The sequence below is a fragment of the Myotis daubentonii genome, chromosome 1 (genome assembly GCF_963259705.1).
Source record: "Myotis daubentonii chromosome 1, mMyoDau2.1, whole genome shotgun sequence".
NCBI classification, from domain to species: Eukaryota; Metazoa; Chordata; class Mammalia; order Chiroptera; family Vespertilionidae; genus Myotis; species Myotis daubentonii.
In genome coordinates, this window is record NC_081840.1 from 57,612,162 (window position 1) to 57,635,792 (window position 23,631).

The 23,631-nt window shown below is 39.5% G+C and overlaps 1 protein-coding gene across 4 annotated transcripts in view; it reads left to right on the forward strand.

The window, feature by feature from the left end:
- The window catches only part of DMXL2 (Dmx like 2), a 170,423-nt gene extending 147,560 nt beyond the window's left edge, over window positions 1-22,863 (forward strand). For 3 of the 4 annotated variants that reach the window (XM_059701311.1, XM_059701333.1, XM_059701343.1), the window contains 15 exons: window positions 1,321-1,457; window positions 1,788-1,873; window positions 2,529-2,730; window positions 3,513-3,630; window positions 8,027-8,089; window positions 9,097-9,183; window positions 9,265-9,386; window positions 10,435-10,573; window positions 11,247-11,307; window positions 11,431-11,558; window positions 12,539-12,616; window positions 14,483-14,574; window positions 18,321-18,373; window positions 20,557-20,774; window positions 21,475-22,863. In XM_059701311.1, the coding sequence (XP_059557294.1) occupies window positions 1,321-1,457; window positions 1,788-1,873; window positions 2,529-2,730; window positions 3,513-3,630; window positions 8,027-8,089; window positions 9,097-9,183; window positions 9,265-9,386; window positions 10,435-10,573; window positions 11,247-11,307; window positions 11,431-11,558; window positions 12,539-12,616; window positions 14,483-14,574; window positions 18,321-18,373; window positions 20,557-20,774; window positions 21,475-21,684 (1,794 nt within the window). In that variant the 3' untranslated portion in view covers window positions 21,685-22,863. The remainder of the gene's footprint in view (window positions 1-1,320; window positions 1,458-1,787; window positions 1,874-2,528; window positions 2,731-3,512; window positions 3,631-8,026; window positions 8,090-9,096; window positions 9,184-9,264; window positions 9,387-10,434; window positions 10,574-11,246; window positions 11,308-11,430; window positions 11,559-12,538; window positions 12,617-14,482; window positions 14,575-18,320; window positions 18,374-20,556; window positions 20,775-21,474) is intronic. The other variant, XM_059701322.1, reaches the window with a different exon arrangement.
- Window positions 22,864-23,631: the final 768 nt, after the last annotated feature.

Genomic DNA, 23,631 nt, shown 5'->3' on the forward strand with positions numbered 1-23,631 from the left:
AACATGTAGTCAGCATCATCATGTGCCTGGAATACTTGTAGGTTCCCTTCATCTGATTATCATCGTTTCCCTGGTCAGCATAGAACTAGAGCAGGAGATATTTAGGGGTTTTATTGTTACCAGTCCAAAGAGGATACTCAAAATGTCAGAGTTTAGAGTAAGGAAAGGTTTATTGATCAAGAAGGTGCCAATCCAAATGAGAAAATATTTTATACAAAATAAAAATGAAAAGCAATGTAACCAAGTTTATAGAATGCAAATAAAGCAATGGTTACAGGGAAATTTATAGTTTTGAATTCTTATATTAGGAAAAAAAGATTAAAATCAGGTATCAAAAGACCATAAGAAGCTAGAAATATTAAAGAAAAACTAAAATAAAAGGTAGAAAATATTAAAGATAAAAACAAATAAAATAATAGAAAACAATAATTTATCATGACAGAAAGGAGATTGGTGGTTTCCTGAAGCTGAGGTTGAGTTGGAAAATTGAGAAAGAGCAATAGGAATCTTTGAGGATGAAGAAAATATTTTATATTTTGACTTGGGAAGTGGTTACATAAGTGTATGTATTTGTTAAAAAATCAATTAATTGTATGTGTAAAATAGATAATTTTTATTCTATATAAGCTGTAATAAAGTTGATTTTAAAAAGTATTTTAGGAAATTGAACAGTGATAATATTTGAATAAGAGTTATGATTTATGTAAGATAAGATTATGATTATTTTAAAGATAAAAAATCCTTATTCAGTAGAAAAAAAAAAAAAAGAAGGTGCCAATCCTCAAATCCTTCTTAAGAAAGTACAGAGTTCAAGTTTCTTTTATGTCAAGGGAAGGGAAAATTAGAGGGGCCATTTTTGTAAAATCTCAAGCCTCAAGCAGAATTTCTCTGATGATTAGCTTGTCTAACGTAGGAGCTATTAGCCCAAAGGCTCTGGGGACAGCAGGCTCAAACAGGATGGAGACAGAGAGACTGCGCATTTCACCTGTTACATTAGCAGGCCATGGTGTGGCCCCTGACACATCTCTGGTTCTCCAAGCAGAGGAAATGTCTTGGGGGATCAGAATCCTTATGGGGACTAGATCCATTATAGTCCCATTAGTATCATGTTGGGTAACATCACTTGCTCTTTGGCACTTTGCTTTTACAAGCTCATCACCCTCTATTAATATTTTCCTCTTTATATGTGTTAACACTATGGTCACCTTATAGTAAGTGCGCAAGAGGGAATACATCCCCCATCATGCCTCCTCCCAATGTTAAGTTAGGACAAAGATAACCCAATTATATGTTTTAAAATAACTTTACCTTTTATTTCAGCCATTTCTCCCTTTGTCTGATAGTGGTGTTATATATGATTCTGATGAAAGTATTCATAGTGAAGAAGAAGAAGAAGATGATGATGAATTTTTTTCAGGTTCACGAATACAGGAGCACCAAGACCCAAATTCCTATAGGTAAATTACCTTTTCTTTTATAGAAAATCCTTATAATACTAATTTTAAGTAACATTATCATGAACTTATACAAGAACTGATTTTTGTTTTTAGATAAAGAATTCTGTACTTTTGAAGTAAATTTCCAGACAGTACAATATTTCTTTCACATCCACTTTTAAATAGTAGCTTATATACAGAGCACAAACACAAACATTTTTAGTGAGGGAAAAGTATGTAATTTATTGATGTGCTACTAGATTGATGTGACTGTGGTAATTTCCAGATATTGCAAGTGTAACATAAGGATAATATAGTTGAGGATAATTTTCTTTTGTCCCCCTTGAACAGCTGGGTTCTTCTGCATTTGGCAATGGTTAAGCTAATACTTCACAATGTCAAGAATTTTTTTCCCTTTGCTGGACTGGAATTCTCTGGTAAGTCTGGAATTTGAAAATTAATGTTATTAATGGTGACAAATATAATAAACTACCATCTTTAGAAATCCATATGGAAGGGCATTTGGTGCTAAAAAGAAAATACTACATTGGAGCTTTAAGAGGTCTTGTTTATTTTACGTTCTAGTCTATAGTTTTAAATACACAGCAAGAATTGCTGTCTTCCTAGAAGGTTGCAATATAAACCAAAAAACTAGACTGGAGAAACTAGACATTTCCTTGGTTCATTTTAGAGAGCTGGCTTTTGCTTTGTTGAAAGCATTAAGAATCCAAATCATACCCTGGCCAGTGTGGCTCAGTTGGTTGAGCATCAGTCATCCTGTGCACTGGTTCGATTTTAGGCAGGGCACATACCCAGGTTGTGGACTTGATCCCTGGTAAGAGGTGTGCAGGAGGCAACCAATTGATGTTTCGCTCTCACATTGAAGTTTCTCTCTCTCTCCCTCTCCCTTCCTCTCTCTCAAAAAAAGAAAAAAATCTTTAAAAAAAACCTAAATGGTATTAGATTAACATTTTTAAAGTTATTTGTCCTAGTATATTCAGAAATTTTGCCTGTAAATTCAGGTTTGATAAATATGTGGATGATGATCAACATTTTTTATCAAATGAAATGACATATTTTATCACTTTGTAGAGTTGCCTGTAACATCACCATTAGGTATTGCTGTGATTAAAAACTTGGAGAATTGGGAACACATCTTGCAAGAGAAAATGGATCAATTTGAAGGTCCACCCCCTAACTACATCAGCACATATCCAACTGACCTATCAGCAGGAGCTGGACCAGCTATTCTTCGCAATAAAGCAATGCTAGATCCTGAAAATACTCCGTTCAAGTAAGAGTGCTTTTTAAATGTCTTCCTGGAAGACAGCTTGGCAATATATGCCAATAACCTCAAAACATTCATAACTTTGAACCTGCAATTCTATTTCTAGCAATATACACTAAGGAAACATAAGAAATCTTGTTAGAAGATTATTTTTCCCAGGATTACCTATAATTCAGTAGGCATTACTTTTATATTCAGGGGAAAACCTTTATTATTATTTTTGTTATTTTAAGAACTCTTACAGAAATTCTTTGAGGTAATCTACATATGCAAACACGATGCTACTGTACTGACCTTTTATCAGTAATTTAATAGTAAACACATTGTTCTTCATAGATGCTGTGATCAGTGAAATGTTCTTCTGGGTCCCTATCCTAAATGGCATGCTCTTTCTCTTGAAGCAGCTGGCCCTGTTTAAGAAAGAGCATTGCTCATAAGCTTAAAGAGCAGGGCTTTTTAGCTTGTTAGGAGGTTAGAAATGAAATTTATGACTATCTTCATTAGTGATATGCTTTTAACCAACAGAACCAACCTAATGTATAATTTTAAAAGACTGGGAGATTCATTTGACTCTCAGCTCAATCTGTTCATTCAGAAAACCTGTAATTAGATAATTAATTGCTAGATTTTTAGAAAAACTAAAAATTAAAAGTGAAATTACAAAATTTTGTTAAGTTTAATGCTGTAACTTCTTTGCTATGGATAATGGAAGTTTTATAAAAAGTACCTGTAAATGTGAAACACATTTTCTGTAGACTGAAAGAGTGATATGTTGATTGTTTTACTAGATCCCGGGATTCCTCTGCACTTCCAGTCAGACGACTTTGGCATTTCCTTGTTAAACAAGAAGTCCTTCAGGAGACATTTATTAGATATATTTTCACTAAGAAAAGAAAGCAGAGTGAGGTATTTTGAAAAATTTTTTTTTCTGTTGTAATTTTTGTTTAGTTTTCTTTAATATATCTAACAGAGTCAGTGCTTGATTTATTTTGAGATTTATTTTTTGGTTGGAACTTACTATCTTTCATACATCATGGGTAATAGTTTACCAAACTACAATAAATTATTTTAAGGTTAAAAACTTACAATTTTCATTTCATAGCAATGAAACAAGATAAGTCCCTTGATAAATCATATACTCAAGTGAAATTTGGTACTACTTTTATAGTATTTGCCATAGGGCTTTTCCATTTGATAAACATTTTGATGGATGGTTTAGGGAATTTAATATATAAATGAGTGTGCTCTGTATTATTATTCTCTGAATATCATTTAATTGAAAATACAACATAGCCCTTTAAAAGCATTTTATTAGCATTTAAAAATAAACAAGATAAATTTTAGAAGCAACAAATTCAGAGAATAAACTACAGAAATAAATTCAAAATGAAGGAAGATGGCTTTTAAACGTTGGACAATGCATGGTTAAGCTAAATGTAAATTAGCAATGTGATACCACTCAGGATTTAAGGAGACTCGGGAATTTGGGAGACTGGCACTGTGAAACTTAAAATGATCTCTTCAGGGTCCATAATATCTTTTATACGAGCATTTCACTTTATTTGGCCATTTAATGAGGTAATGGGCAGTTTGGATTGTGTTCTCAGGATAGAGTGTCAGATGTGATTAAAGATTTGGCAAACAGAAGTTATAAGAAAAGAAGATGAATTATATTTCACTTAGGAAAGTGAAAACCGAGAGGGACAGTCCACACAATTTAGTTTTCCAACGTATATTAGAAAATTGCTTCTCAGTTTTCCCCTTACCTAGGGCAGCAGAACCTACCGAGCTTGTCTCCCACTTACCTAGATGGTAATGGTGGTCAGCCCTTGTGACGTCTTTTATTTTCTCTCTGGATTTAAAATTTATGTACTTAAGTAGGAATTGGGGGATTGAACTATAGAGATTCTTTTAAGTCTTTTTTGATAATAAACAATAAACCCTGATGGTATTAAAATTATTGATGTAGGATTTGTTAGGGGAATCAGAGCCAAATTCATTTCCTCTTTCATTTAACCCACTGTTTACACCATGTTCTATAGTGATGCTGAGTCCAAATGCCATAAAATAAGATACAGAAATCTAAGAAATAGATTTAAAAAAATAGATACTTGTTTAATTAAAGGTCTCTTTAGTCATAGAAAACAAGTTCATTGAAGGATCCATTTTCTTTGTATTTAGTTCTTCAAATTACTAAACATAATGACTTATTGAAAATATGCTTTAATTATGCCGGGGTCCAACCCCAGCAGGTCCAGGGGTCCCCAAAGGTGTGGACGGAGTCGGCGAAGAAGGAAGGACACGGAGACAGTGTTCAGTTGATCAGCAGCCTAGCCAGGATCTCCAGCCAGGATCTCCAGCCAAGTTCTGGTCTGGATCTCCAGAGAGGTTCTGTGTCCATGTTCTCTTGCTAGGTTCTCCAGGTTCTTCAGCCAGGTTCTGTAGCCATGTTCCCTCGCTAGGTTCTCCAGCCAGGTTCAGTCACCAGGTTCTAGTCAGGCTCTCTTGCCAACCTCTGCAGTCAGGTTCAGTCCAGGATCCCTTGCCATGTTCTCTCCAGCGAAGCTCCTCCATCTCCAGGTTCCGCGTAGGTTCTGTCTTCTGAATTCTGACTTCTAAGTTGTGTGTTCTGAATTCTGTCTCTTGCTGTCTTGTTACATCTGTATTTATACCAGTTGATTCAATCCTATCAATCTCTATTACAAAGGTTAGGGCATTTCTTATCTCCATTCCAGGGAGTAAAGATTATGTAGCTTAAGCATGCTTGTTCCTAGTTAAAGTGATTAATTACCCGCCTGGCACTTAGTTGAGGGGTTTTATTCCCTCCCTAACTTCAGGGGAAAATCCCTACCTGGGGATTCAACCTTTCTCGGAGAGGTGACCTTGGTTAAAACACAGCGCCAAGAAGGTGAGCAAACATATTAAGAACCGTATGCCATATATGCCAGGTCCCTTGAAACAGCAAGGATGGACCGGCTCCCGGCATAATTAGTCATAAGGTTTGTAGCAGTTTGATTGGGTTGGATTGTCAGAGCCTCAGATTACTGTGGGAATCCGGGGGTTGAGGTTGTTTGGACCCTCAGGCTCTTGTCTTGCCCTTGCCGTTCAGGTTCTGTTCTTTCCCTCTTCCTTAAGCCTCCCCATCCTTTCTACCCCCTCAGTCTCTGTGCTCTTGGGATCAGCAGCCAAATGTTTGTTACCTGCTATTTTTGTACCAGCCTAGGGTCTTCATGGGCAGGGAGGTAGGACAGAGATAAATAGAACATTTCTTAAAATGCTATGTAAGCATTGGTTGGCTCTACAGCAGTGGTTCTCAACCTGTGGGTCGCGACTCCTTTGGGGGTCAAACGACCCTTTCACAGGGGTTGCCTAAGACCATTGGAAAACACATATATAATTACATATTGTTTTTGTGATTAATCACTATGCTTTAATTATGTTCAATTTGTAACAACGAAAATATATCCTGCGTATCAGATATTTACATTGCGATTCATAACAGTAGCAAAATTACAGTTATGAAGTAGCAACGAAAATAATTTTATGGTTGGGGGTCACCACAACATGAGGAACTGTATTAAAGGGTCACGGCATCAGGAAGGTTGAGAACCACTGCTCTACGGAATGGAAGTACATAGCTGGGAGTTTGGATGGGAGGAAGAATTTTTATCATGTACCCTTTTGTACCTTTTTGTTTGTTTTGTTGTTGTTAATCCTCATCAGAAGTTATTTTTTCCACCAATTTTCAGAGAGAGTAGAAGGGAGGGAGAGAAACGCATTGATTGGTTGCCTCTCACATGCTCCCTGACGGGCTGGGGATTAAACCTGCAACAGAGTACTGTGGGACCCTCAACCCAGGTACCCACCTTTGACCGGGAATCAGGCCTGCAACCCTTGGGCGTGCAAGCTGGTGTTCTAACCATTGAACATACTGGCAGGGCCTCTTTTGTAACTTGAATTTTAAATTGTTGAATGAAATTCTATGCAGTGCTGTCAAATAGAATTTTCTGTGACAATGGAAATTTGTCTCTTCTGTACTAGTAGTCACCAGCCACAGATGGTTATTGAGCAGCTGAAATGTGGTTGGTGTGACTGAGGGACTGAAGTTTTAATTGTATTTAATTCAAATTTAAATAGCCACATATGTTTAGTGGCCACTGTATGGTATCTCATAGATCTGCTGAAAAGTTGTTTTCATTAGGGAAAAATGTTAAAGCTATTAAGACAAAATAGAAACTGGTCACTAAGTTCAGAAATGTGCAACATTATTAAAACTACCTACCTACTCGCCCTGGCCCGTGTGGCACCATTGGTTGGAGTGTCCCATGCACTGAAAGGTTGTGGGTTCTATCCTGAGTCAGGTCGAGGCCAGTAGTGGTGGCAGTGGAGAGAGAGAGGGAGTGATGGATGTTCTCGCTCATGTCCATGTTTCTCTCTCTAAAAAATCAATGAAAATATGTGCTCAGGTGATGATTAAAAAACAAACTACCCATCTACTAAGAGAGTTTTATCTTTTTAAACCATTAAATAGGATTTTGGTAATCAATAAATTTGGTAAATTTAGTGGATTAGTAAAATTGGCAAACTAATCCTAAAAGTGCTAACATGCTGGCTAATTAAAAAAAAGACTTAATAATAAAATTCTTCTGAGAAATGCCTAAATTTTAGATGAATTCACATGGAAGTTTTACTCATTGGCTATATTAAGAATATTCCACAAAACAGGTGTTGGTGAAACTGATCAATGTGACAGACTCGGCTGTGTGATGCAGGCAAATAGGTTGCTCTGCAGTTTGGCCCTGGCACACGTTTCCTTCCGCAGTCAGATGCAGCATTCCCAGAGCTCCTGAGCAGCTGCTGACAGCAGGGCCAGAGAATTTGGTCCTTTTGGCTTTAAGTAAAACAGCCACTTCAGGAGTGTATTGCTCTGGTCAAACCTTCAGAGGTTTCCACAACAGAGCAGAAGTATTACTTCTAACTGTAGATTACAGTTTAAGTTAGAACTTTTAGTTATATAACTGATATACAAATAACTAGTTTTTATTTTGAAAGTTTTTATATATGTAACATTTACATTAACTTTAATTTTGCCTGGTTTGCTTTGTGTTGTGTTTATGTGATAACATCACATTTTACTCAGTTTAATTTCTTTCATGACTTTTTTCTTTTAAAAGGAAACTTTGCAAATTCATTTTACCATCTTTAAGTGATGGAGTGACCATTGCAGTTTGAAATTTTTCATTCTCTTTATAATTTTGTTTCATGCATGGCTTTGTGTTTGTGACGGTGTGGTGTTACTTAGTTTGTAGAAGAACATGTGGAGCATGTCAAACAAAACTCCATAGCAGAAGATTGCCACAGCAAGGTAGTATTCCAAGCTCTTGTATTTAGCTCATTCTTTCAAGTGCAAGGAACTAATGCCTGATCTCTAATACTAACCATTACCTGCCCAGTTAGAGTACTCATTGCACCCATATACCTCAGTGACACACGGCAGGAAAAGCTGCACCAGGTCTGGCTCTCCCTGCCACTGGTTCTTCTCTCTCCTGCTTTCTGTTCCATCTCTACTTAGGTCACTTTTTCAGTCTGTTCTTAAACCTGATTATCTATCTTCTTTTTATAAGTTATTGACTTCAGAGAGAGGAAGGGAGAGGGAGAGAGAAATAGAAATATCAATGATGAGAGAGAACCATTGATTGACTGCCTCCTGCACGTCTCTGCTGGGGTTCGAGCCCACAACCCAGGCATGTGTCCTGAGTGGGAAACGAACCGTGACCTCCTGGTTCTTGGGTCAACCCTCAACTACTGGGCCACACCAGCTGGGTTCTTTCTTCTTGATTCTGCCTCTTCTTTCCTTCCTGTCAACTTTGACCCTAAGCCACTGCACCTTCCTATCATCAATTTCCTTCATTCCTTTCTATTTTCTTTCCAACTTCTCCTTAGTCCTGTCTCATCACCTTAACATTTTATTTCTTATGCGACTCCTTTGTCTTTCTATATCTTTTTTCCTTTACTCATGCCTCTTATGTATACACATTCTTATTACAGTATCTTTGACTGTTTTGGAAGAGGTAAGAGAGACATATTACTGCTGTAAATACTAGTGAAGACTATGCTAGCTATCTTTTATGGCAGTTAATCAGTATCCTATAATCAGAATGGAAATATTTATAATTGAATGATTACAGGGCACCAGCAAATTTAAGTTAATTCCAAAGCTAATTTTCAATACAGTAAAATTACTACTCCCTTTTTACTTGCTGCTGCTGCTGCTGCATTTTCTCCCTACCCTTTTTTTAATGTTGTGGGGAGTGCAGATCTCTACACAGAGCTGTGCTGCAACAACTATAATTGCCGACAAATGTTTTGCAGGTTGAAGCTGATCTGGGTTATCCAGGTGGAAAGGCAAAAATAATTCATAAGGAATCAGACATGATTATGGCATTTTCTATTAACAAGGTAAAAGCTTTAGTCATTATAAAGAATATTGTTCTTTTTAGTGAAAGTGACTGAATTATTGACTCTGCCTTTGCTTTACAGGCAAACTATAATGAAATTGTTTTGGCTTCAACACATGATGTACAAGAACTCGATGTTACTTCTCTACTCGCCTGTCAGTCATACATGTGGATTGGAGAAGAATATGACAGAGAATCCAAAAGGTTGGATTGTGTTACGTAGTCAATTTTAAATGCAGTTTTCTTCAAAATGTTAAATGTTTTTGCACATGATTTGAATTATCTTGGAAAGTATATTTTTATCTACCTTCATTTGGGTAGGAGACAGACATAAGCAAATTACTCACACTTGTTCCATTAGACCCTGAACTACTTACTCATTGAGTCAGAATAATCTCCCAACACCAAAGTCTAATGTTGACAGTTGCCACTTTGACATTTAACCCCAAAGAAGTGCCAGGAATTACACAATATTCAGTAAATTCAGCTGATCTAGATAATTAAAGCAAAAGGCCATATACACAAATGTATTCATTAGACTGACGAAGCATGTTTACTGAGTAATTTCCAGTGTTTCTTCTTATCTCCTTATAGGCCTACCTTTTTTACAGATAAAAATGTGGACACTGTACCAAACATTTTGTAACACTTTCCTTTTTTGGGGTTTCCCCTCCACATTCGCCCTCCCTCTTGCTTTTTTCTGGACTCTCGAAAATTTTATGTGCTTGGGAATGGTGCCATGATAACCTTTCTCCTGTTCTGTTTTCTACTTTGTCAGTATATAATATAACTAGATTTCAGTATCACACTTCAGGGTAGATATAACCATCATAAAAATTACTTTAACATTTTTATGTGATAATTAATATTGTACTCTAAAAAAAATCTTTAAATTCAAATTTCTTTAAAATGTATGAATTTGATACATGGGATTACTCTACTTGAAGAGAACATATACTCTTTTTCTAAAAAGAAAATCTGTATTAAATATTCCAAAACAAACATTTGTTCCAACTTGTGTAATAATAAATTTGTCACTGAACAACATTTGACTAAATTTATATTTGGATAATGGAAAAAGTTAACCAGAAAGAAATTTGGTTATGATTAGGACATATACTTACCTTTTCCTCATGGATATTTCTTTCTTTATTTTTACATAAACACTGTCCTGTGTGTACACAAGTTCTATAATTGGAATGTGTTAAGAGAGAAAGGAATTTTCACAATAACACATAAATGTTTTTCACAGTTCAGATGATATTGATTATCGTGGTTCCACTACCACTCTTCATCAACCCAGTACATCAGCCTACTCAGCAAATCCGGCGCATCCACTTTCATCTCTGCCCTGGCTGGGCAGTGGACAGACTAGCACTGGAGCTAGCGTGGTATGTCACTTAATATTAGGTGTCCTTTCTGGATATGGACTCTCTCAAAATAAGTTGAAATCACTTTGACCTAGGAATGATCCAGGAGGTTAGGGCAGTGGCCAGTTAGTAGATCATATAATAGTAAAGTCCAACATACTGTGAGTTTCCATGTCAGATGCATGCTTTTTCTCACAACAACCCTAGGTGCGAGGTGCTGTTATTACCCCCCATTGTCATTTTATAGATGAGCAAACTGAGAGGCACAGAGTGAAAAAGTAGAGTCAACAAGGAATTCATGTCTAAGTGTGTGAAAGCACATCAGTAGCATTGCTAGTCACTGTAGTTGAAGGGGTCCCCTTCTCATGTTCTGTGAAGACCCTGGAGATACTCCTCATTGTCTTCAGGGAGGGGCACTTGGAGGATAATTCCCTTTATCACTAGATGAAGTGCCTGGTGTCCTCACCGTGCACACGGGCTGGGGCTCTGCCAGCAAGTGACTTGCTTCCACAGGCTGTTCAGACAAGTGTCGTACATTAAGTGGTTCAAAAAATCCACAACAGGATTTATTTCAGTAATTAGCCAGTTGTGAAAGAATAAATGTTATCAGAATTAGAGGTGGCATGAATCATATCCCTCCTCACCTCTTCTGTTATGCACAAAATAAATTCATTTTTATTACCTTCTTTTAAAGCTTATGAAAAGGAATCTACATAATGTTAAGAGAATGACCTCACACCCTGTCCATCAATACTGTAAGTATTTTATTTATGGTCCAAAGATTGTATCATTATGAAATTGTTTTATAGAATGGAAAATATTGGAACTTTCTTCGGCTTCTTTGTTTCTTCTCTTTTGCCTTTCCTCTCATGTTTCAGATCTTACGGGTGCTCAGGACGGCAGTGTGCGCATGTTTGAATGGACACGACCTCAGCAACTTGTCTGTTTCCGCCAAGCCGGCAATGCAAGAGTAACCAGACTGTATTTTAATTCTCAAGGCAACAAGGTTAGTTCTTGGGGATTACTGCTAAACTCATCTGAAAATAATTGTGGCTGTTCATGAGGAAATGGTTAGTAAAACTACATCTAGCCCTAACCGGTTTGGCTCAGAGGATAGAGCTTCAGCCTGCGGACTCAAGGGTCCCAGGTTCGATTCCGGTCAAGGGCATGTACCTTGGTTGCGGGCACATCCCTAGTAAGGGATGCGCAAGAGGCAGCTGATCGATGTTTCTCTTTCATCGATGTTTCTAACTCTCTATCCTTCTCCCTTCCTCTCTGTAAAAAAAAAATCAATAAAATATATATTTTTTTAAAAAACTACATCTAAAAGCAAATTCAGTGACCCTGTGTTTAAGCCGAGCAAGTAGTTTGTTGGTGTCTCTTTACCCCCTCATCTCCCCAAAACAGCATAAATTCACAAAATTTTGTGTGGAGTAATTAATTATCCTCTTAAAGGTACCAAGAATTCTGAGAGGGTAAAGAACTCTGTTGAGTGTATTGGTGGTGCCTATAAGCACATTCAAGCACCTGAGAGAAACCTTCCAGTTTCTTACTGAATTGTACTACAGAATACTGGAGAATAGTAACATCGGTGTGGGAAAGTATTTAAAAGGCAGCAGGCCATGGCTGGGTGGCTCAGTTGTTTGGAGCGTGTCCCCACACCAGAAGGTGGCAGGTTCGATTCCTGCTCAGGGCACATGCCTAAAATTGTGGGTTTGATCCTCAGTTGGGATGCATATAGGAAGCAACCAATAGATTTCTCTCTCTCTCTCAAATCAATAAACATATCCTCAAGTGAGGATTTTTTTTAAAAGGTGGCAGGGTATTTATAGTATTTGGACCTTCTTGGGACCTACAGCAACAGAAACATATGTGTAGACAGAATATTAGTTTAGAGCAGGCTAAGAGCCTCTGGTTTCCATAAATGCTCTTACCTGTGAGATGGATGCTAAGAAGCTGTGTTTAATACTTATGCCTTTTTCACAGTGTGGTGTTGCAGATGGAGAAGGTTTTCTGAGTATCTGGCAAGTAAACCAAACTGCAGCGAATCCTAAACCTTATATGGTGAGTATCACTCAGCATTCCTAGAGCGTGTAGAGGCCAATTGCTTATGAAGTGTCTGTTTCAGACAGTGAATCTCATTGGTGGATCTGGTTAGAAAGAGACAGTCTGTCCAGCAACCACAGCCCAGAACCCATCATTGCCCTGGTTTAAGATTGAAATGACCTGAAAAAAAAACAACAACCCTGCTTTTCACAGCTGAAGGGCAACCATTAGATTTGGAAATTTTCACAAGATTTTCATTAGCATAGTCCTACATAGGATACATTTTCATTACACTTTTATCCATTTTGAAAATTCTATTTTTATTGATAGAATTTTGTAGTGATACCTGTGTTAAGAATCAAACAGGTTGCAGGTACAGTCATCCGTTGGTATCTGTGGGTGCTGGAATTCCTTATGTAAAATGGCTTTTGGTCTTTGCATATAACCTACAGACATCCTCCTGTATATTTTAAATTACTTATAATACCTAATATAAGTTTTATGTAAATAGTTCTATTATACTATATTGTTTAGGGAATAATCACAAGAAAAAAGTCTGTACATGTTCAGTACTGATGTAGCCATCTCTGGCCTACCTAACTACAGAAATACACCAGCAACAGTGTAACTTTTAAAAAATATATATTTTTGACCTGAAGATATGGAGGGCCAACTGTATTCCAGTTTTCGCCAGAATTTTGTTTAGTAGATTATAAAATAACCAATCCCAATAGGCTGCTTTATTCATGAATCCAAATCATGCTACAAACACGTGGTGATACAGACAAGCATATTTTCACTGGGTGGGTGAGGCAGGAAGAGAGGTGGAAAATCGTACTATTCTATGCAGAACTTCCACTTCATATGTTTTGATTTTATAGTGTCTTGAACCATAGTGTCTTAAACCTCCAGGGTTTGGATAGATTCCAAAATACTTTAAAATTTTTTTTTAGACTATCCACATATTTCATATACATAACATTTCTCTTAAATTGGTACACTACAGACTGTATCATAAAGTCTTTACAGAAATGGAAGTGATCTTGACTATCATTTACCTTCAGTCAGATCTTTCCCATAATAATTTAAAATAGAAAAATATGTTTTATTTTAAAATACCCTGACATCCTTCTTCTGGGTCCTCACTTCCAAACTTCTACTCATCCCGCTAATCCGACAAGAAAAGTTCTGCCTGACTCGGTAAATGGTTTCCACGGTGCTGAATACCCGTAGGGGCGGTCTGGGACAGCCTTACACCTCTGGGTTATTTGTTGAATCACTCACTTTTGATCTTGTTTTTATAAGAACTAAACTTCACCAGGAGGTGTGGGTAGGGAGCCAGGGAGGTGGTAAGGAAGGTGGATGGTTACAAAGTTAAGGTGACTTAAGTCCTTCCTGTTGTGGTCTAATACAAGAGGGTATGTAAGAGTTTTTCTCCCTGGGTGGTTGTTTATTATGATTTATATTTTTAAAGTTTATTAAGTATATTTGAGATTAGTATTAAAATTGTTTGATTGGGCCCTTAACCAAGCCATTTAATTATATGAAGTTCATGTGCTTGGTACCTTTGCTATGTATTCTAAAAAAATATAACCTTTATAAGTACCGCACGCTAACCGATTGCGCCACTGGAGCTCCTAAAAAATATAACCTTTAATTCCCTGTTTTTTTCATCCCTTTCCAGTTTTAAAAAAAAATTGGGTATTAGCCAAATAATATGTAAATGACTGCTAATTCTCTTACTATCACTTATTCCTTATTCTAGACTTTTAAAAAACTGTTCTTAGCTCATGCGTATAGTATATTATTCGCAGAACTGTGTTTTTACTGTACCAAATTTTATTGGATGTTTAGATAACATCCACTGCACTTTGTTTTCCATAGACTTGGCAGTGCCACAGTAAAGCCACAAGTGACTTTGCATTTATTACCTCTTCAAGTCTAGTTGCCACATCTGGACAATCCAATGACAACAGGTAGGTTGACAGAAAAGCAAAATAAGAAATTAGTGGGGTTTTTTGGCAGACAGGTGTTCTTGGAGGCTTTTTCCACCCCAGGAATACAAAAACTTTCTTTGGTTAGTTTTCCTTACCAAAGAGAAAAACAAAAATTATTCCTAATTTAGTCTGTATAATTATTATGTTAAAGCTACCCAGTATTTCTTTGCATTGCTGTTAGTACTGTCATGTTCTTGAGGATTAAAGAGCACTTGACACTCTGTAGCCATCATTCTTATCATCTTTGACCTCACACAGTTTTCATTGATAATGCATGCCTATGAATAACTTCATATCCCAGCAGCTGTTCCCCCTGCGGGTATAGGAACATCCCTTCTACTCAGGACATCATGTCTCAGTTTCCTGGTAGCGGTCCTGGAAAAGGGTGGGGCTGGGGGATGAGACAGGGCAGAGGTAGGAGGACCATGGACAGAACTGTGCATGTGAAAAAGTGCCGGGGTCCAACCCCAGCAGGTCCAGGGGTTCCCCAAGGCGTAGACGGAGTCGGCGAAGAAGGAATGACACGGAGACAGCATTCAGTTGATCAGCAGCCTAGCCAGGATCTCTAGCCAGGATCTCCAGCCAAGTTCTGGTCTGGATCTCCAGAGAGGTTCTGCTTAGGATCTCCAGCCAGGTTCTGTGTCCATGTGTTCTTGCTAGGTTCTCCAGGTTCTCCAGCCAGGTTCTGTTGCCAGGTTCTAGTCAGGTTCTCTTGCCAATTTCTGTAGTCAGGTTCAGTCCAGGATCTTTTGCCATGTTCCCTCTAGCGAAGTTCTTCTGTCTGTAGGTTCTGCGTAGGTTCTGTCTGTAGGTTCTCTCTTCTAAGTCCTGTGTTCTAAGTTCTGTGTTCTAATTTCTGTCTGTTGTTGTCTTGTTGCATCTGTATTTATACCAGTTGATTCCAATCCTATCAATCTCTATTCCAAAGGTTAGGGCGTTTCTTATCTAGGGGAATCCTGTTCCAGGCATTCCCAAAGGTGTGGACGGAGTCGGCGAAGACTATCCACCCTCTTCCTACGGTGGAGTCCTATCCGTCCCGAGTGCAGGGCGCTTACCTAGGGGGTCCCTGTTCGGGCGCCAGATGCCGGGGTCCAACCCCAGCAGGTCCAGGGGTTCCCAAAGGCGTAGACGGAGTCGGCGAAGAAGGAATGGCACAGAGGCAGCGTTCAGTTGATCAGCAGCCTAGCCAGGATCTCTAGCCAGGATCTCCAGCCAAGTTCTGGTCTGGATCTCCAGAGAGGTTCTGCTTCGGATCTCCAGCGAGGTTCTGTAGCCATGTTCCCTCGCTAGGTTCTCCAGCCAGGTTCTGTCCAGGCTCTCCAGTCAGGTTCAGTGTCCAGGTTCCAGTCAGGTTCTCCTGCCAATCTCTGTAGTCAGGTTCAGTCCAGGATCCCTTGCCATGTTCTCCCGCTAGGCTCTGTCTCTAGGCTCTGAGGCCAGTCCCTCTCCAGGATCCTCCGGCATGCTCTCTCCAGCAAAGTTCTTCTGTCTCCTTGATTCTGTTCTAAGTTCTGAGTGTTTCTGTCTTGTTACAACTGTATTTATACCAGTTGATTCAATCCTATCAATCTCTATTACAAAGGTTAGGGCGTTTCTTATCTCCATTCCAGGGAGAAAAGATTATGTAGTTTAAGCATGATTGTTCGTAGTTAAAGGGATTAATTACCCACCTGGCACTTAGTTAAGAGGTTTTATTCCCTCCCTAACTTCAGGGGAAAATCCCTACCTGGGGAAACAACCTTTCTCAGAGACCTTGGCTAAAATACATAGTGCCAAGAAGGTGAGCAAACATATTAAGAACAGTATGCCATATATGCCAGGTCCCTTGAAACAGCAAGCATGGACCGGCTCCCGGCAAATTCCCCCTTTTTTATTTTTTAAAAGCAGGCATTAAAAAGAAAAACCTCAAACGCTCTCTTGTATCCATTTTAAGAGTAGGATTGGCGCTTTCTCCTATTACCTGAGTCCTGATCTAGCACCCCAGGGAGAGCTTGCCAATCCTGCACTTTCCCGGGGTGGAAAGGCTGCAGTGGGGTTAAGGATAAGGCTCCTTGGGCCTACCTTCTCCCATGCCTCTACATTTACCTTTCCGGCACCTTTCCTTCCTCAGAAAAGCATGGACGTATTTCTTGTATAAAATGTTCTGTCTGACTGGGAGTAACCTTAATTCCTCTGCTAACAAGCATATATGTTAAAAGATCAATACGGAGTCTTTTTTCTTTAGACTCAGTATGGCACATCTTCTTAATCTAAAGATCAATACAGAGTCTTCTTTCTTTGGACTCAGTATGGCACATCTTCTCAATCTAAGAATCAATACAGAGTCTTCTTTCTTTGGACTCAGTATGGCACATCTTCTCAATCTAAGTTCTGTACTATCCACCTTCTTACCCTACTTATCCTCTATAGGGGGGTCTGTAGTACCCTGGTGGAGTCCTATCCGTCCCGAGTGTGGAGGTTTTCAATGGGGGGGCTTACCTAAGGGAATCCTGTTCCAGGGGTTCCCAAAGGTGTGGACGGAGTCGAAGACTATCCACCCTCTTCCTACGGTGGAGTCTGATCCGTCCCGAGTGTGGAGGTTCTCAATGGGGCGGCTTACCTAAGGGAATCCTGTTCCAGGGGTTCCCAAAGGTGTGGACGGAGTCGGCGAAGACTATCCACCCTCTTCCTACGGTGGAGTCCGATCTGTCCCGAGTGTGGGGCGCTTACCTAGGGGTCCCTGTTCGGGCGCCAGATGCCGGGGTCCAACCCCAGCAGGTCCAGGGGTCCCCAAAGGCGTGGACGGAGTCGGCGAAGAAGGAATGGCACAGAGGCAGCGTTCAGTTGATCAGCAGCCTAGCCAGGATCTCTAGCCAGGATCTCCAGCCAAGTTCTGGTCTGGATCTCCAGAGAGGTTCTGCTTCGGATCTCCAGCGAGGTTCTGTAGCCATGTTCCCTCGCTAGGTTCTCCAGCCAGGTTCTGTCCAGGCTCTCCAGTCAGGTTCAGTGTCCAGGTTCCAGTCAGGTTCTCCTGCCAATCTCTGTAGTCAGGTTCAGTCCAGGATCCCTTGCCATGTTCTCCCGCTAGGCTCTGTCTCTAGGCTCTGAGGCCAGTCCCTCTCCAGGATCCTCCGGCATGCTCTCTCCAGCAAAGTTCTTCTGTCTCTAGGCTCCGTGTAGGTTCTGTCTTCTTGATTCTGTTCTAAGTTCTGAGTGTTTCTGTCTTGTTACAACTGTATTTATACCAGTTGATTCAATCCTATCAATCTCTATTACAAAGGTTAGGGCGTTTCTTATCTCCATTCCAGGGAGAAAAGATTATGTAGTTTAAGCATGATTGTTCGTAGTTAAAGGGATTAATTACCCACCTGGCACTTAGTTGAGGGGTTTTATTCCCTCCCTAACTTCAGGGGAAAATCCCTACCTGGGGAAAACAACCTTTCTCAGAGACCTTGGTTAAAACACATAGTGCCAAGAAGGTGAGCAAACATATTAAGAACAGTATGCCATATATGCCAGGTCCCTTGAAACAGCAAGCATGGACCAGCTCCCGGCAAAAAAGATAAAATCTTAGAAGAGATATAGCCCAGTCCCAGCTGCTATCCTCATTCTAGTTAAGAATCACTACATTTAACAAAAAAAGATAAGATTCAATAAGATATTTGACTTGAAGACAGTTTGCCCGTAGTGATGACTTAGAACAATTATTCATGATGTAATTTTGTTATTCTTTGTTTCTTTATAAGAAATGTATGCCTCTGGGACACTTTGATACCACCTGGAAACAGCCTCATTCATGGTGAGTTAAGGCCTATGGCTTTTAATACACTCTGAAGGAATGCTTTCCTGGTTTTATTTTACCAGGGGATCTAGTCAGTGTTTTATTACATGGGTTGATGATGGAGAAATATTTAGAAGTTAACTAGAATATCTGGCTACGTTGCTGAGGTAAAGATGTGGGGACGTAGAAATCCAGCTAGTCTAGAGTAGCCTTGAGTTGTAGTCTCGTCAGAAAATGTGGCATGGAGGGCAGTGTTACTAACAAGGCTGTGTAAGGAATTAGTTGCAAAGCGTTCATTGAGCTCAACAGAAATGAGATCTTATTTTAAAGAATTAAACATAACATAAAAGTCAACCTTACAGTAGGAGCTGGAAATAGGAGCAATACCATTTAAATATTACTTTAAGACAATATTTTCCAAATTGGTATTCTAATGCTCTCTCTTCCTCATGACGCTGTTGAAAGAATGCTCCATCTAATAAGTCTGGTTAAAGCTGGGTGGATTTTTATATATATATTTTTTAATATTTTTATTGATTTCAGAGAGGAAGGGAGAGGGAGAGAGATAGACACATCAATGATGAGAGAGAATCATTGATTGGCTGCCTCCTGCACGCTCCCTACTGGGGATTGAGCCCGCAACCCAGGCATGTGCCCTTGACCGGAATCGAACCTAGGACCTTTTGATCCACAGGCTGACTCTAATCAGCTAGGGCTGTATTTTTATTTATTTTTTATTTTTAACTGAAATGAATTTATTAGCTCTTTTACCTTGTTCTTCACTTAACTCTGTGTTTCTTTTTCTTTATTTTTAACAGAAAGATTTCTCAGTCTTTTACTATGCTTTTGTGGATTTTGAAAAGTGTAGTTGTTTCCCAATTTTTATTTAACATCTTTTTAAGATTTGCCACTTAGTGGTTTGTGTCTTTAACCTTTAAAATGCAGAGAATCCTGGGAGACTAACTCCCTAGCGTGTAGCTGGTCATTTTCACATTGTGGTAGTTGAGTTTCAGCTACTTACCTGAGAAGAATTTTTACCAGGTGTCTGTCTGGGCAGGAGCTGGGAGAGGATAAATACTTGTCAGCGGTGGCTCTCAGTGAGATGGCAAGTGCATCCTGAGAAGCTTGGTCTCCTCTGCACTTTTGCTTCTACATCCTTCCCATGAGGCAGTATAACTTAGTTCATTTGGGCTTAAGGTTTAAACTTCTGATGTGTGTGCTTTCACATTGAGATTACTGATAAGAATTTTTTTCTGCCGTTGCTTGGCATTGTTTTTAACACTTTGATCATATGATCATATTAGAGGCCTGGTGCACGAAGTTCGTGCACTTGGGGGGTCCCTCAGCCCAGCTTGCACCCTCTCGCAGTCTGGGAGCCCTCGGAGGATGTCTGACTGATGGCTTAGGCCAGTGATGGCAAACCTGTGACACGCGGGCCAGAGGTGACACGCAAACTTGGTTTTTTGGTTGATTTTTCTTTGTTAAATGGCATTTAAATATATAAAATAAATATCAGAAATATGTCTTTGTTTTACTATGGTTGCAAATATCAAAAAATTTCTATATGTGACATGGCACCAGAGTTAAGTTAGGGTTTTTCAAAATGCTGGCACGCCGAGCTCAAAAGGTTCGCCATCACTGGCTTAGGCCCGCTTCCTATGGGGAGCAGGCCTAAGCCAGCAGTTGGACATTGTTAGCGCTGCTGCGGAGGAGAGGCTCCTGCCACCGTGCTTGCCAGGTGTGAGCCCAGCTTCTGGCTGAACAGTGCTCCCCCTGTGGGAGCACACTGACCACCAGGGAGCAGCTCCTGCATTGAGCATCTGCCCCCTGGTGGTCAGTGCACATCATAGTGACTAGTCATTCCACTGTTCAGTCAATTTGCATATTAGCCTTTTATTATATAGGATAGAGGCCCAGTGTACGGGTGGGGACTGGCTGGCCTGCCCTGACGGGGGCCCCCGATTGGGGTGGGGGTTCTCCCTGGGGGGTGGGGCTGGCAGGGGCAAGGGGCTGCAGTCATTCTGGTCTTAAAGGTCGTTCTGCCATTTCAGTCACTGGGCTTTTATTATATAGGATGATTACAGAAATTAGAATGAAAAATGTGTCTAATCTCTATATTAATTTCTATATTATTTAAATGCACATTTACATATCAGAATTGCCAAGATAGAATTTAAGAAAAGGCTCTTGTTTTTCTTCAGGTTTCACATGCCATGAGCACGGTGCCACGGTACTTCAGTATGCGCCAAAACATCAGCTCCTGATATCTGGAGGTAGGAAGGGCTGCATCTGCCTTTTTGACATCAGGCAGAGACAGCTCATCCACACATTCCAGGCACACGACTCGGCCATTAAGGCACTGGCTCTGGATCCTTGTGAGGAATATTTTACTACAGGTTCAGCAGAAGGTAACATAAAGGTGAGTTGGTAGCAGGGGTTGGAATGTTCTGTTGCGTGTTGCCTTTATCTGCTGTCAGGGCTGCTTGGGAAGACACCCTCAAACCCCCACGTGTTCTTGCAAACGAGGGCATAAAGGGAGGCTTTGTGGAGACACTGTCTCCTGACACCCTTCCTTCCTTCTAGGTGGTTCTTCCTACACTGTTGTGGTTGGGAAAACCAGATAGCTAAAACAGAGTTCTCTAAGGCATTTTGGGTCAAGTGTAGGAGTTTAATGTGGGCCTGGATTTTTTGGTAACATTAGTTCAGCTCCTCCCCTCTCCCACCTCTGCTCTCAGTTCCTTACTCTGTTTGTAGTTGAGGTGAGGTTTCTGGATAAGTGAGATGGTGCTGTTCTTTTATATTGCGAGGGCCTAGCTTAGCATTGGGAACATATTTAATCGAGTTAACTTAAATATGTAATTGAATTAGAAATGGGGTATATGTGGTTAATATGAAATTATAGGAGGATGTGAAGAGAAATTTGAAAGAAGGGACAGCAAAGTGTAAGGACAGTAGTTAGCTACCTGAAAATAATACCACTCAGATGACTAAGCTGTTAGGAAGAGTCAGTGGGTGGGAAAGCTGGGCCAACAGAACAGAAGTGAAGATCATGTTTTGGTTCTTTCTCTCCTTTTTTGTGACTTACACTTTTTGTTTTCACTCTCCCTCTTTTAAACCAGGTTTGGAGATTGACAGGCCATGGTCTGATTCATTCCTTTAAAAATGAACATGCTAAACAGTCCATATTCAGAAACCTTGGGGCAGGAGTCATGCATATCGACATCATCCAAGGCAATCGGTTCTTCTCCTGTGGGGCAGACGGCACTCTGAAAACGAGGGTCTTGCCCAATGCTTTTAACATCCCTACCAGGATTCTCGACAGTCTATAGATTAAAGATTGGAGCTTTATTTTTATAAACATTTCAATTAAAAAACACACTGTAGTAATTAGGCATTTCTGCTTTCCAAGCAGTTAACATACTGAAAACAATACAGAGAATCTCTGTAGAAATTGAATCTGATTCAAGCTGAGTGTTGTGCTGAATATCGCCTATACAGGTTGTTAGAATGTGCATGTACCTTTTATCATGCTGACGTTCTTAAAAAAATCAAACCTAGTATCATATGAAGGGTACTGTTCTTTACAGCAGTTATTAAACCTGACTCAGAAAACATTAGTAAGTTATCATAATGAGAAGGACCTTTGTACCAAATTAAGGGAGAAAATGTTGCTGGTTCAGATTTTTCTTCCTATTCTTACCACTGACCGAAGCATGCCTGCAGTCTCCTCTGTTGAATGAAGGACAGTCATGAGGTATTAGAAGCTCTTGATCACCAGAGACACTTTCTGAGCTCAGAGTGTGCAGTGACCAGCCAGGTCGTTCCCATGCTTTCCTGCTGAATATGTTTCCTGTTAGTGTGTAAACTGAGCTACTACTGTAACTTGCAAATGAGTGCAAATTTAAATGCAATGTTTTCCTTACGATTTGCACATTCACAATTGTTTGGACTGCTAGTTTTTCTATTTAAACATTTGCCTTCATGTTAGAATGTAATAACGTGAACATGACACATTTGTAATTAACCAAAACATATCAGTGTAGTACTTTTTCTTTTCATGTATTCACGATTTAACACCCACAACATTTTAAGGCTATGTTGAAACTACACCAATAGAACATTCCATATCATACTTAAAATGAATGTTAGGCTTTTTGTGGCCCGTTAATAGTTGATGACATTGGTGATATTATTTATTACCACAGCCTATTGTATAAACTATGCAGAATTAAATATTATTTGCTTGTAAAATATTAGCCAGTGTTGTCATATTTTGCTGTACCTCCTTGGTTATGACCAAAAATATGTTAAGCTATTGAAACCAATGTCTGTGTGTTTAAATGTTTACCAGCAAATTGTCTCATCATTTTAATGAGAATGCTTAATGCCTGTGCGGTAAATAGTAAAATATAATGGCATAAAAGCACTTTTCTCTGAAGGCAATGTGATGTTCAGGCTGTGCAATATGTATGTAAAAGAAAAATAAATGTAATTTGAGTTTTACCGTAGTTTGGTCTGGCATTTTTGGATAATGTTTTAAACTGTTGGGATCATTTTACATGTGATAAACTGTTTAACTTTTAGAGAACTTTTAAGCTGTTAAGTTCACTCATTCACGAATATTTACTGTGTACCTTCTTCATCAGAAGCCATTCTAGGAAATGGGGTACAGTGGCAACCCAAATAGAGAGGGTAGGGCGCTCAAGGTGGGGATGTATCTGGGTAAGAACTAACCTTCTCATTTACTGAACTGCAGACTTTGGTGCTGACGCTGAGCTGGGAATGGTGCTTAAGTGGAGTGTGGAGTAGTGAGGGAAAGAAGGAGACACGCTTGAATACATGGGAACACAAATTTGAAAAAAATTGAAAACATGTACGTACACATACCTCAGTTTAGTATACAAAAACCTGTATATGTTGCATCCTCTCCAGCGTTGTATATATTACACTGAACTAGTCCCAGCTAATTCAGTTGGAATCTGTAAGGTAATCGAATTTTCAAACTGAAATTTTAAAACTATTGGTTGCTGCCACTTTCTTTAAGCTATTGCTTTACAGTAATCTACCATGTTACTAATTTGTGTTTGTTTTTTTAATGAAAAATTTAGAAGTTTTAGGTTTATAAAAAAATTGAGCTGCCCTAGCCAGTTTGGCTCAGTGGATAAAGTGTCAGCCTGTAGACCAAAGGGTCCCGGTTCAGTTCCGGTCAAGGGCACATACCTTAGTTGCAGGCTCCTCCCCGGTCCCGGTCCTGGTTGGGACTCATGCAGGAGGCA